Source organism: Electrophorus electricus, chromosome 22 (assembly GCF_013358815.1).
Source record: "Electrophorus electricus isolate fEleEle1 chromosome 22, fEleEle1.pri, whole genome shotgun sequence".
Classification (NCBI taxonomy): domain Eukaryota; kingdom Metazoa; phylum Chordata; class Actinopteri; order Gymnotiformes; family Gymnotidae; genus Electrophorus; species Electrophorus electricus.
This window is the reverse complement of record NC_049556.1, coordinates 8,073,961-8,088,959: the sequence shown is the minus strand read 5'-3', so window position 1 is coordinate 8,088,959 and position 14,999 is coordinate 8,073,961. Positions and strand designations below refer to the sequence as shown.

General features: G+C 39.8%; 1 protein-coding gene across 1 annotated transcript; it reads right to left on the bottom strand.

The window, feature by feature from the left end:
- Positions 1 to 676: 676 nt before the first annotated feature.
- LOC113582349 (peptidase inhibitor 16) lies at positions 677 to 9,763 on the bottom strand. The gene is made up of 7 exons (XM_027018074.2): positions 9,351 to 9,763; positions 6,398 to 6,543; positions 6,067 to 6,142; positions 5,734 to 5,846; positions 5,401 to 5,492; positions 3,950 to 4,177; positions 677 to 1,768 (listed from the first exon to the last, which is right to left on the bottom strand). Exons 1-7 carry the CDS (start codon positions 9,504 to 9,506, stop codon positions 1,584 to 1,586), a joined length of 996 nt encoding a protein of 331 aa, XP_026873875.2. The 5' UTR covers positions 9,507 to 9,763; the 3' UTR covers positions 677 to 1,583.
- Between the last annotated feature and the right edge of the window lie 5,236 nt (positions 9,764 to 14,999).

Sequence of the window (14,999 nt, the reverse complement as noted above, 5' to 3'; positions counted from 1 at the left end):
ATCACTTTATGCTGCTGCGTGAGCTCTTCTGTGTATTGCCTTTTCGCTGAGGTGCTGTTAATGTTTGTCTGAAGAAACAGCTGCTTTTGGCTGCAGAAGCCAAACCTGGAGGTGTGTTTGTCCCGAGCGCAGTACAGTTGGTAGTCACGGAAACGTGCTTCTTATAGGGCAGACGTTTTTTCACAATGAAAATGAATAACTATTTCCAATCCAATATGCAGTGCACTCTATCTTCCTTCTCTGTCTCCTCGCCGCTCTTTTGCCTCACACAGAGTTTTCGTCAGAAAACAGCATGGGGCTTCTCTCTCTAATTACTGGTAAGATCACTGCTACCGTGGCTAAGCCCAGTCCTTCATGGATAAGGAGTGCCTGCTCTGGCTGGCATTGTGTCATTATCATGTTAATTAACACAGGTGAGACTCATCAGGTGCCACTAGAGCTACTGGCCTTCTTAAAAAACTTTCATGACTTTCAGCTTCAGAAGAGATGCAGATTCAGATATACTTTAAAAGATAATAATAATGATGATGATGATGATGATTATTATTATTATGTTCTCTTTTCCCAAATCAGGAATTTAACTTTTAAACGTAACTTTTACCAGGAAGCTATAATCAACATTGTGAATGTGTTTTATTGTCCATGTGTAATGTAATATTAGCAGGAAATACAAGACTAATCGTCTTAATATTTTTTATTGTTTATGTGTAAAGTAAGATTAACAGGAATCACAAGTATTTCATCGAGTATGTGACATTTCAAAGGCAGCTTTTTTTCATGCAACGGAAATTGAGATATTCATGAAGGGCACTATGTATACTATGTACACTCAACAGTAGAATACAGACATGGTACACTCCACAGTACATTACAGTACAGACATGGTACAGTCCATAGTATGATGCAGATATGGTACACTCCACAGTACACTACAGTACAGACATGGTACAGTCCATAGTATGATGCAGATATGGTACACTCCACAGTACATTACAGTACAGACATGGTACAGTCCATAGTATGATGCAGATATGGTACACTCCACAGTACACTACAGTATAGACATGGTACAGTCCATAGTATGATGCAGATATGGTACACTCCACAGTACATTACAGTATAGACATGGTACAGTCCATAGTATGATGCAGATATGGTACACTCCACAGTACACTACAGTATAGACATGGTACAGTCCATAGTATGATGCAGATATGGTACACTCCACAGTACACTACAGTATAGACATGGTACAGTCCATAGTATGATGCAGATATGGTACACTCCACAGTACACTACAGTATAGACATGGTACAGTCCATAGTATGATGCAGATATGGTACACTCCACAGTACATTACAGTATAGACATGGTACAGTCCATAGTATGATGCAGATATGGTACACTCCACAGTACATTACAGTATAGACATGGTGCAGTACAGAAGTGATAGAGAAAGGGACTGAAAAAACATAGCAGATTGGAAAGCCCTTTATTGTTCCCCTTTTGTAAGGGATACTATAACCCTGTGTTTGTAAACTCCATCAGTGCCACCTCCACCCACCTCCGCCCATTTCATAAAGCTAAATAAGTGGAATTCTGGGTGCGTTTATAGTGTATGTACAGAAGCAGCTGTGCTGAGCTGTCCATGGCACAGAGGCTGAGCTGAAGAGCAGTGGTTTTATGTAACAGCATGTGGATGTGCTGTGGTCTGCCCAAGCCTCAGGTTTAATATAGGCCTGTGTTTTTATTGTCTTCATCTGTACAGCTGTAGAAAAATGAATGTATGCTCTTAAAATATCATATCTGTAAAATAGACAAAGTGATATAAACAGACTTTATTCATACCTTCAATTAATTTGTTGCTACCCTTTATTCTTTAGACTATAATAGGGTAAAATTAAAGTTCAAGTGATATGATATGAATGAGCCAACTGATTTAACCTAAATGCCATTTGTGCAGTACTACAAGCACCTGCTATAGAGAATAGTTATGAAACAATGACATTTACCACTGATACCTCTCCAAACTAAATATTAATAAACCCTGCAGGAAGCTGAACAGTGCCATGACAGGATAATGGGCTAGGGAGAGCTCATTCTGAGCTTGAGTGTTTATCTTCGCCTCTTGATGCTATAATTCTGTAATTCTGTAGTGAATAAGAATGGTGATTTGCTTTTTTCTTAAGAGCCTACTTCAATCAAAATATCCCATGGTCACTGTGGCAACATAACCTTCATATTTTACCTGCATTTACTCCCAATAATTTAACACACCAGCTCATTAGTTTAAGAATGCAAAACTTCACGTTTTTGCTGCTGACTTCAGTAAATTATGCATTTATCGTTTATACATTTAAGGTAATGTTCATGAAATTTTCAATATATAACATATTCGTTCTTGTGTCAAATGTGTGGGACTTGTAAGAAATAAATTCATTACAAGGCCTGCATCAAGAGTTTTAGCAAACTGACTTATCTGTCTTGAAATGGTGATGAAGTGGATCGTGATTTACACTAGTTTGGTCCTAATGGCTTTACATTATGCTAAAGTTCTGAATCTCTTGACACAAAGCTCCAGAATGGTTTTCTCTCTGACTTTTCTCAGCAGTCTAAGGATAGATGAATATTATCAGTGAGCCTTTCCTGTCCTGTTGTTCTGAAAGTTTCAAATCATACTTGGGCAATTTCTGGACACAGATTAGGGCTAAACTAGGACTAAGAAGCACTAGAATAATTTTTTTAGTCAGTACTAACCTACCGATTAAACAATGAACCAAGTCAAAGACTATGCTTAAAGTTTGCATAGAAAACTCTCCTTTAAAGTCCTTCCTGACTTTATCTTCGAACATGTTACTTTTTTGGAAAACATAATAATACACATAAAAAACAAATGTATAGACCAAAGGAATTTTAAAGGAATTATCTTCAAGGACAAATGTTATATTTAACATTTAACATTTAGTCTCTCTGTTACTGTACAGATATACTGTATATATATAGTTAGAGTCCATATACAGTTATATTCCAGTTTGATAGACTTTCTCAGGAAACAGGAATTGTTCCTCATTTCACACTTTGTATCACAGCAATGTGCATTTCAGTAAAGCAACACTTCAGTCAGTCAACTGAGCTAAGCAATACAATAAACTTGTCATACACTGGCCATACAATTTCGATATAATGAAATCGGTGAAAAGAAATATTCATTATAATTTTAAGTCATGAAATATATGATCATTGCTATTGAAAACCACAGGCACATTTCTACACGATTTAGCGTTCATCATGCTGAATATAATTCTCTATCACAACTTCACTTCCACACGGTCACTACTGATGTTAGCACTATATATTGTATACTTTTGTCCTGTACATTATCTGTATATTGCTTGTATACAATTGTGTATTGTGTGTATTGCCTACATTGCTTGAGAGTTACCAACAGCTGGACCCAAATTCCAAATATCCGTTTACTTGCTGAATAAATCCCATTCTGATTCTAATTCCGATCACTCTAAAGATCTTGAAGCCAAATGTAGCTCTGTTATATAAAGTTATATACTGTATATAACGCACATTAAATAAGACAAATATATTTATTACGCAATGAGTCAAAGTACCATTTCTGGCTAAATTATGCATATACCAGTTTATGTTTTGTACAATGCTTCTATTATAACATATCCACTCTTGTTTATATCCTTCAGTATAGTTATGTACAAACATTCAGCACATCAGTTTTCCGGAACTGAATCACCTGTAGTGTCATGTGCAGTCAAATCAAGGTGATTATAGGATTATGGCTCATGGATATACGGCGAAATGTCGTCAAAGTCGACTTACTATAACCGGACAGTCCAGCAGATATCACACCCAGGTCCTTAAAACACAAGAGAAGCTATGAGACCAGCTAGCAATAGCCTTGCAAGAATTAGTGTGCCAGTACCTGCCTTACTGGCGATGACTGCATGCTCCGGCATTGCCCTGGTATTGTTCTCCTGCTCTGTCTCTGTACTGGGGAGGATATCTCCATGCTCTGTCTCTGTACTGGGGAGGATATCTCCATGCTCTGTCTCTGTACTGGGGAGGATATCTCCACGCTCTGTCTCTGTACTGGGGAGGATATCTCCATGCTCTGTCTCTGTACTGGGGAGGACGTCTTTATGCTCTGGTCCTGTGCAAAAACAAAACGTGTCCATAAAATATGCTCTAAAGAAATGTAGCCAACTGAATTGCTAATATTATTAGCATCATGGTAGCCACCTATTCAAATCAAATAAACTTAAATAAATGTTATTGTCATGCCACACGGGTAAGGTGAGTGAAAAGATTAAGTGCTTACTCTTTACAAAATATATTCATTCAAACACTGTCTTTGTCTTTGGAACGGGAACGATAGCGGACAGTTTGAAACACACTGGAACCACAGAGAGGGAGAAGTTCACAATGCCAGCAAATACTCCAGCTATCTGATCTGCGCATTTTGTCATCTTGACCGGCATCTTTGCGGGAGTTCATTCGCTTGGCGAACGACGTGGTGGTGTTATTTTTCTCACTGAAGTCTGTTGCATTGTTCAGTCCCCGCCACGTACTCCTCGTGTTGGTGGTGTCGAACTGTGCTTCCTCGTTAGCCCCGTACACTGCGTTTAAGGTCTTGCGGAGGACATAGGTGGCCTTTTTATACTCTCCCATGTCGACTGACTTAAAAGCAGTATATCGTGCGTTCAGTGCTGTGTGCGCTTCACTAAAGCCATTAACTAAACTTTTGGGGGTAACTTTTAAGTAATTTGGCACTGGTGTACAAGAATATACAAAATGTAAAAGAACATGACAGACAGCAAACAGATAAGATGCGCTGTCCAGAAAACATTTCTGACTAGTTTTGCGAGCCTAACAAGAAGCGATTGTTTATTGACTGTCTCCCAGAGAATTGTAACGGGATTTTAAACATGAGGTCTCTAATATGGAAATGGGAATCTACATTCATGTCAGCAACTGTTTTGAGTGTTAAGCGCAGAGTGCGTGTAAATTTTGGGGGAATCTCTGTACCTGTTTCATTGGATTAGCCTAATTTATTAAGCAAACGTATGCACTGTCTGGCCATCCGGGAACCCTCTCCAAATAACAGGAGACAAAGAAAACCTTGAATGAATATATTATTTTACATGCAATCATCAAACTGCACTAATTGGTTTGCACTGTAAGCACATTGCACTGTAAGCACATTAACTAAAGACTTAAGAGGTGAAAACACCACACCTTGTGTTCACCCGAGATTTCACCTGAGATTTGATTTATGCTAAAATATTTTCTTTTATGTCTGTTGGGGAACATGTGGTTGGTGAGTCATGAGCTAAGAACTGGAGGGAGTTTAATAGCTGAAGGTGCTTGTCTTACCACAGACATTATCCTCGCATAGTGTCCAATTTTCTGGGCACTGGGAGCATGGTTCTCCTGCCTGATATGGTTTGTGCCCCACTACGTTGCCTCTAGATGAGAGACGGCTTAGATGAGAGACGGCTTAGTTTCATGTCATTAGCTTTGCAGATGTTGACGCCGAGTACTTAACTCGAATACTTGCTGTTTCATCATAACAGAACACAAGGGTTGTTATAATTCTCAGATTGTAGTGGCGTACCATATGAGAGTGTAGTATCAGTACTGTAGCGTGTTGTATTGTGCAGATAGTCTGATACAAGTTTGTCAGGTGTGTTGTAAGCATAGACTTACAAGGGGAAATAATTGCAGACTACAATAGTGGTATTCGTAAATCCTGGAAGACCCTGAAAAGTGGCACAGACGTGTGCAGCACAGCCTACACTAGTACTCTTCGCCCATACCATCTGAAACAAATGCACAGTATGTCTGTATGTTGTTTGTGAGATATAGAGAAGTTTGTTAGGTTGCATATAGACTAATAAAGCCATCAGTCAGAGGTGAGCCAAGGCAATATGTTACATGATAATTCTGGCATTTTTGTAATTGTAATTACTGTAATACATGCCGTACATGTAGACAGAGCTACAGTCCATGCATTCCAAAATAAGAAATGTTATCACTCACCTGTGTGTAGTGCCCACACTGTTCATCTTCAGAACACTGGTTATTATCGTAGTCATAATGTTCATGTTCCTTAAACCTGGAGACATAAGAGAACCCTGGAGGAAACCCAAAGCTGCTAAAGCGGAAACATTATTTTGAATATAGTTCAGCTTGACATACTTGACCAAAATTGATAGCCAGTGATACTGGAATACAAATTTAGGTGTGTAACCAGCTGACCTCCTGAGCCAATCATCTCAACAGTCATCATAGATTTTTCAGTTTGAACTTTAGAGAACTCCACTCGTCATCTCATGCACTGCGTGAAGGTGAGCGATGGCGTTATTCGTACCATTCATGCAGGACCTTGCTGACATTGATGGGTCCTGTGCTGGTGAAGAGGCTCTCGCCGAATATGTTCTTCACCGCTGGATTGTGATCCCATATGCACTGAGAAGCATACTTTTCTGCCACCAGTGTAGCGTTTTCATTCCATGTCTGTATGACCACAAACAAGGGCATATCTACATTGTAATTTGACATATGTAATCGGATGCTGCCCTCATGTGCCCGGATCAGGTGTGTTTGATTTGGAAGGGCGCTACATCATGTGGGCGTGGTAACCTCCAGGAGCAGGACTGAGCAATCCTGCTGTATATTATTGCTTACTGTTATATACAGCATGTGCATAGTATATTTTGCTAATTGTATGTTGTTTATGATACTGTTTAACAAATATTTGGTCTCGTAAAAAAAGTTTCTTGTATTAAAAAAAAGTGTATTTTTTGTATTTTTGCACTGTATATATATATATATATATATATATATATATATATATATATATATATATATATATATATATATATATATATATATATTCGGAATTTCAATATTGTCTATATTTTTTGTTGTTGTTGCAGTATACTCTCATTATTTGTATGATGCATAAGCAGTACCAGGAAAAGTGTAACTCCTCTGTGTTGTTAGACTAATGCTGGTGTAACGGGTCAGGCAAAAACCAGACGCTTGCGAATAAAAGACGGAGCTTTTATTGTAGTTCCACGTAGTGGAAAAAGGTCGAAACAAAATGGGCAAAGTTTGGAGTAGCTCGAATAGTGGGAAAACAGCCCGTATCGAAACCAGAAAGACGATCCAAAAATCTAGGCAGAAGAATCCAAGAGGGGCAGGCAAAAAACAGAAACAATAAACAGTAGTAGAATCAGAGAAATATCACTCGGTATGCTCAAAAAACACTGGAGGCAATACTTTGCAAGGTTATGAGCGTTCAGACGAGCTTATATACATGTTTCTAAATGACACACAAGTAAATTCAATATTCGGGTGAAGATCTGATGTGACGTTTTTGATTGGTTGAGTCCTAGGTTGGGTAACGAACAGCCTGCTGGGTATTGTAGTGTGCTAAGGACAGCTGGACCATGAAGAGCAAAGTTTACACTTTAGAAGTAAGTCTGTGCATATTTTAAGTGTAATATTAGCCTTATTATATACTTAATGTAAAATGTTATTGTTCTGTTACTTAAAAACATTATTGCTCTGTCACTATGCCTGATAGACAAATTCTATACATTTGAAACAGCGAAGAAAAGTAGTTAGAAGTTCCACCTATTTTAGTTTGTGGGACAAAAAAGTTACAATTTTGTTGTCTGAAGATTATTATTGCAACTGTGGTATCTAATGCAATGGTAAACATCCCCTTTTACTGATTCTATCGCACAGATCAACTATTCCTTGTCTATTCTTGTGAACATGATACACATGAGCCAGGTATATGTACATATATACACCTAAGCCAGGCATATGCACATAACCAATAAGATATACGCATGCTCTATAGACAGAGGTGTACAATAACATTCACTGAATCCTGTCACATTTCTATACAACTTCCTGCTAAATAAGCAAAATCACAAAGCACAAAGGCATGCGTGAAATTTTACCCCTAAAATGAGCAAGGCAGGATGACCACATGGGGTTTGAAAATATTTTCTCTCTCTCTCTTTCTCTCTCTCTAGAGAGTGAAAGAGAGAGAGAGAAAGAGAGAGAGAGATGGATATGCTTGAGGGGGGTCAGATTACATTCTCACACATTGCATTATGTTATCCACACAATCAGATACACATGCACACACACGCATGCACGCACGTACACACACACACACACACACACACACACACACAGAATCAGCCTCTCACTATACAAACACCAAGTGTGAGCACCCAAACACTGATACAGCGGCATCTTGAGCAGAAATCCCCTAACATTTGAAATAAAAAGCAGTTTTGTTTAACATAACCACAGTGGTACTGTCTAGCCCTTCTCAGTGTTGTTTACAGATGTGTTACCCACTCACAGTCAAGTTTAGACAAGTTTAGACTGCATTATTCTCTAGCTGTCTCTGTTAAGACTATTGTTTATAAGGGAGCGTAGGAATTCTGCATGAGCCTCTTGTTTCTGCCAAGCACAGTGCAGATCTGCATGGACTTCCACAGCCTGTGTATCTTTTCTTTGTCTGTCCTTTCTTGTTAATTGCATAGTGTGATGTGCCTTCTGAAATAACTGCAGAATGCACCCAAAAAGAATAGTACCGTCTGTCTGGTTTTGTAACTGTGTCTAGTGTTGCGACTGTATGTCCATCATCAAGGAGTATGGCTGGTCCATTTTCATAACTTTTGGCCAGATAAGCATCATAAGAATAAGATCTGACTTGAGTATGTTTGCTGTTAAGGAACCTGTTTATGTTTTCATCAGCTGATGTATGAAGCCTGATTAACTGTCTATATGAGCGCTGTATGTTGTGGTTGTGATAAATGATTAGCTATATAATAATTAAGTGCATATGTCGTATGTGAAGAGAAGCTCAGAGAAATTTAAGATTAAAAGCTGAAATCAAAACATATGATGCAATGATAAAAGAGTCAATATCTCTCACTAAAGAAATAGCATGTCTAATGTATTACAGATGTGAGTTTAATTGGTTATGTTGCTTCCTTAACATATTGGACATTTTGACTCCGACAATCACATGAAGGTGTCAAACATAGAATGTCAACTGGAAAACAGGTGTCAACTGGAAATTCTAAATGTGTTTAGATTTTGTACAACAGACATACATTCCATTCTCTTTTCCCAGATGTTAAATACAATTAGATAAGCATAACAGACTAAAATCACATCGTCCAACTGTAAAGTCATCAGATTACTAACACCCCTCTCCAACGCCCCCCCCCCCCCCCCCCGCACTTACAAGCCTGGACAGGTTACAAGAGACCTCTGCATATGCTCACCATGCGCGCCATGTCCGCAGCTTTAGGATTCACCGATGCCCGGTATATGTTGTGCTGATCCACGATAGAGTCCCTCTGCTCCTTGGTGAGCAGGCTGGCCACTGCAGCCACAGTCAGCCAGAGCAGGGTGCAGTGGAGGACCCCGGCCGGAGCCATCCTTCCCGAGCACAGGCTCCTTTCCTGGGGGACGCGCTGGAAGCCGAGGGCAGACGTACCTTCGGCTGATCCTCACTGCTCGACTGTTATGGTGTCAGACTGTTTGTGTGCATGTGGGCAACTAATTGTCTCTGAAATAGTGTTGGTATTTCTATATGTATATGAGAGTGTTTCTATAAATTGTGCATGAGAGAAAGAGAGGAGTAACTCCTGTGTTCCAAAGACGATCTCTGGAACTTCTAAAATCTGTAACTGTGACTCCTACCCCTACTCCTCTTGCTCAACACACCCTGGGTCATGTTACAAATTTTGCTCACACACACACACACACACACACACACACACACACACACACACACACACACACACACACACAGCTGACTCACATATAAACCATGGGCTGCCTTCCTGTTGTCAATAAAATCACTAACAAAATCCCAATGATAAGAGCTACTGATTCAACCTAAAGCTTAACTTTCACCCACAAACGGCACTTTCCATCACAGTAACACCCCATCCCTGTGCCCCAGCTTCCTCTATCTGTTTCATAGGAAAAGGAATGCCATGGATAATGCCTGTGGGTAGGCTGACTCAATCCACTCTTGTTTTCCCAGAGTTACTGGCATACCTTCTTCAGTACCACACCACAGTCATGTTGGAGCAAAGTCAGCTCGAGGCTCATCCTAGTGAGCATAAACATCCAGGAGGGTCACACTAGGGAAATGTATCTTATCTTCACCTATTTTAAAACAACACAAACAACACACACACTTAGCAGAAGTACATGAACACCCAGTATCTCTCCTGTGGGGGGGGGGGGGGGGGGGGGTGCCACCTGACCCAGGAATGCCAAAGTGTGGGAGGGCTGAGAAGGTATGCGAGGAACTCATAAGCAAACTCCTCCCTTAAAGGGAACATGGTGTTATTTTAAATGGTTCCTTTAATTATGAATGTGATATTGATTTTCAAAGACTTATTCCTTTTATAATACATGCAAAGTTGATTTTGTCTGTAAAACAGGCCCATCTTTCTCTTCCTTATTTTCTCTCGGCTGTGTGAATTTTGGGGGGCATGGACAGCTGCCGCTCTCGAATGATGATGATGATGGAACCGGTGCAGGAGAACCCTCCCTTACACATAGCAACCAAACACTGGGGCGCTGGCTACTGAGTGCTGGGTGTATGCACACGAGCAGAGAAGGGCTGTAGCAGCCAAAAACCGTCATCACAAGAAAAATATTTTTTTAAATGTCTTTACTGGACTTTTTCAGTTATAGTTTACTTAAAGTTGTAAGCTATGCTTTTCTTGTGTGCGTGTACAGCAAAAAGAACAAATCCATACCCCAAAAGATTCTGTCATGCACTTATGTATAACAAAGAGCCTAAAACCTCACCGGAATCTCACCAGAGGACGGGAAAGGATGTCTTTGTTCACAATACACATGTTTCTTTTTAACATGCTCACTTGTTCCCTGCCTTGTACAATAGAGTAATGGTTCTAGGTCTCAGTGTCTGGATCCTACTTTTCTTTATTTTTCCCACTTCGACACAACTCTAGACTTTGACGTTAAATGTGTTAGCTAGAGCAGGAAAGGTACACACATGAGGCTGTGTTCTTTCAAGGAACAATCTTCCACATGCGTGCAAACCAGCTGCACGGGGTATTGGCTGTAAGGGCAGATCCGTGACAGCAGTTTCATGCCCTTTCATGGGTGAGAATGGTTTTGTGGTCTCCTCAAAAACGAAGAAATATTGTTGTTATTCTTCTCAAAACAACTACGTGCATTTTCTGTTGAAAGTGAAGAAATTCTGAATATTAGTCCCAGCTGAGAAGGCACCAGTTTACTGTGATTATGAATTTGAAAAAGCCTGGAATTTTTGTCATATTGTTAAAAATTGCAGCTAGTTCTAGTCACATAATGTATAAATGTGATCATCTAGCTCATCTAGCTGACACTTTTAACCAAAGCAACACACAACTATGACTGAATACAACTTGAACATTAAGGACCTTGCTCAGGGGCACAATAGTGGCATCTTTAACTGATTGCTAGTCATGTACCTTAACCATTACCATTTTATAACTTTTTTTGGTCCTGGTTCACCAAAACAACAACAACAACAACAACAACAAAACATTGTTCAAATCAAATCATTGTTCATAATTCAAATCTGATCAGCAGTAAGAGGTGAGTGTGTTTGTGTTTTCCTGTATGTGTGTGGCTCACAAGTGTGTGTTTGCATGTGCATACGTGTATGATTTGTTCTAAACACTCCAAAACACAGTAAAATGGCAATTTACTTAAGCGCTTCTGACTCTACATTGCATGGATGTCCAATTCGAAACCACTATTTTTCTGAGTGTAGAGACAGAAATGAGCTAGCCCTGCGGACCAGGGATGCCTTGAGAGATGTTTTCCATCTTTATAGCTTTATGATGCAGTACTTTCGTATGGCTCTGATTAATATGATGCTTTGCTAGGCATGTGTTGTGAAATGAAGTGAAACAGGCTTGCCATTATAACACAGTGTCTTGCCTTGATGCATCAACTAAAAATGAGTGCAGTGTTTGAGCTACAAATTTAAAAAATGGATTATTGGTTACAGCTGAGTAGTGTTAATTATTCCATGCCTTTGTTAAAGGCAGAAAACCAAACCCAGGCTCGGGGGTGAAGAACAACTAAGCACCAAACTGATCCCATCAACGACTGCATACCAAAGACTCACATTATCTGTAGAGGTGTGGTTCCACACTTAAATTACGGAACTCCTGACTCATTCTCAGGGTAACACTAACAGACACATTAATCTTCTTTTCCAAAAAGAAATGACTGGAACTAAAAGTACATCCTGCCTGTGATGAGGTAAGGATTTTGCTTCATGACTGCATGTGTGTGTGTGTGTGTGTGCGCGTGTGTGTGTGTGCGCGTGTGTGTGTGTGTGTCTGGCTTCTAGTGATTAGAGTTGTAGCTGCCATTAAAAAAGAGAAATGAAACACAAGAAATAGCCAAATCAGACAGCTGAAGTCCTTGTCCCTGAAATTTTGATCTGTCTCCATGGATACAAGATCATCACACACACCTACTGCCTCTCATTAGGCCGTATAAGCGTGACCTTTAAACCACCCATTCTCGTCCTCTCACTGCAAGGTACTGTCAGATACATGCTGCAGTTCAGTGCAGTCTTCCATTGGCTTCGAAGCACTCTTTCTACAGTCTTTGGTCTCTGTTTCTCTCCTTCTATTATTTTTGGATTGTGTTTTATGGCTTTGTCAATTCTGTTTTTTGCATTGCCTTGTTGTTACTGACTTCTTTGCTATGCTCTGACCATAATCTCTGGTGTGTGGTGGTGTTTTTGGTTTTGTTTTGTTTTTTTGGTACTGTTGCCCTGTTATTAATCCCTGCTCAGGGATCCTTCAAACCTATCTGGGTCTGCGTTGTTACATAGGATCACTGTTTCAACTACAAATAAGAAAAGGATCACTGCTGCGATTAGATAGTGTTGATTAATCTATGGCTTTCTTAAATGACAAAAACAAAATCATGTCAAGAACATCTAAATAGCATACTGTTCTTGTCAAACAGATCATAAAAACTCGCGCATAAAGGTGTGGTTCCACTTCTGGTCTGTCATGCTATTGCCAGTGTAAAGCGTCCAAAATATTTCAATGATTACTCAGTGTAACTGGACTCTCACCAACTTCCTCACTTCTTTAGCTTCCTGTCACCTAATGTCTTCATCAAATTAAAGATATCTGAAGTTCTCTTTGTCGAGTGCACACATATGGAGGTACCTCACACATAACTTTATTCTTGTACTGATCAAGACATCCATTATCTTGATCAAGACATCCATTATGACCGCTTGATATGAAAAACCTATGGACCATCACATACCCATGATGATACAGGATTTAGCATGTTGGATTTATTAGTCAGGTTATTAATTATGGATTTACCGTAAAATTCCCAAACATCATTCTGCATGAAGACTACAAGCGTGAACATTTTCAGGAACTCGCTGTATTTTTCTAGCCAGTCCTGTTTTCTATTTTGTGTTTGGGATCAAGTCACGACATCTGCTATTGCCGTGTAAAAACCGACCTGCCAGTTGAAGAGATCCCCGGGGACGTTACATAATAAACAATAAAAGATGACTAAGTGTATGTATAAAAAGAGATTTTCTTGTACTTGAAAGGAACCAAAATAACAGCAACTGAGCGGCAACTCCATAATTTGCCGAGTGTATTTACAAAACCTTCCAGGATTATGCCGCCATAGCCAATACTGACCACACGGTGGCAGTATTGTACGTACAGAGAAAATTATAAAAATGATGACAAACCTTTTTCTCTAAAACCACAATGCATAAAAATGACATGGTTTTTAGCGTGGGTATACATAAAAACGTGAACTCATGGAATGTTTAGAAGTAATGCTCCAAGTGGAGTGAGGGAATGTTCCCGTTCTTTATGATCCCATCTCCCTGCCTTGGTGGTAGAACTGGAAGGGGATCCGCCCATGAGTGCTTACACCACGATCAGTTCCAGATGTGTGCGAAGGAGAGACCCAGTCCATCAGGGACCTCCGTGGTCCCAGCCGTAGAAGGTCCGCTGCTGAGGTCATCATCCTGACACACCACACCCTCACAGCTGTATTTACTCCAGCTTGGTTCCCAAAGCAAACAAATGAGTTCAGAAGAGAGGCCCTGATTGGCTCAAGGCATTAACCGAAAGATCTTCATACTACATATTTCATAACATACCCCCACGTAAAAACAAACAAACAAAAAAAAAAACCTCCACAGCAACAGAAATCTTGACCGGCGTGACTCCCATCAAGGGTAAACCATTTCTATCATGTTTGCAGCCACCCTCTATCCTTCATTACATTATCAATGAACTGCGGGAATGTTAAAGGCTCGCTGCTTTGTGCTTTCAACCTCAGGGATGTGGTGCTTTTGCGCCGCACATTATGGTATTTTCCTACTTCTAATATCGTGAACTGAAAGAAAACACTCAACTGTGCAGTGCAACGCATTTCAAGCACCGTCCTCTAGGGGCCACTGCAGGCCACGCACAGTACATCTCTGCTGCTCATCTGTAAGGGGATCTCTTATCCACACTTTGTCAATGGAATAAATAGTTCAGTAAAATAGAAAGAGTGGGTACCACTTATCACCTCTCCCTAAAGTTATGAGGAAACGCTTAGGAAAGTGGGCTGCCATAAAGTCAGAGATTTTGGGAGTGCAGAACTCAGTGTTTCAGTAAACATTATCATTACCATTAAATGCCAGTAAATAACCACTATAAAGCTGTTAAATAACATTTAAGCTTTTAGTCAAATTAATGGCATCAAAACGCAGGAGTTAACTAAATTATAGACTTCCAGGAAGCCTCTTTTATGTTTCTTGAATTAATTTCCAGAGTCTCTGTGTCTTTTTTTTGTTTTGTTTTGTTTATGTGCCGAATTTGACAAAATAACATAAAGGGCTG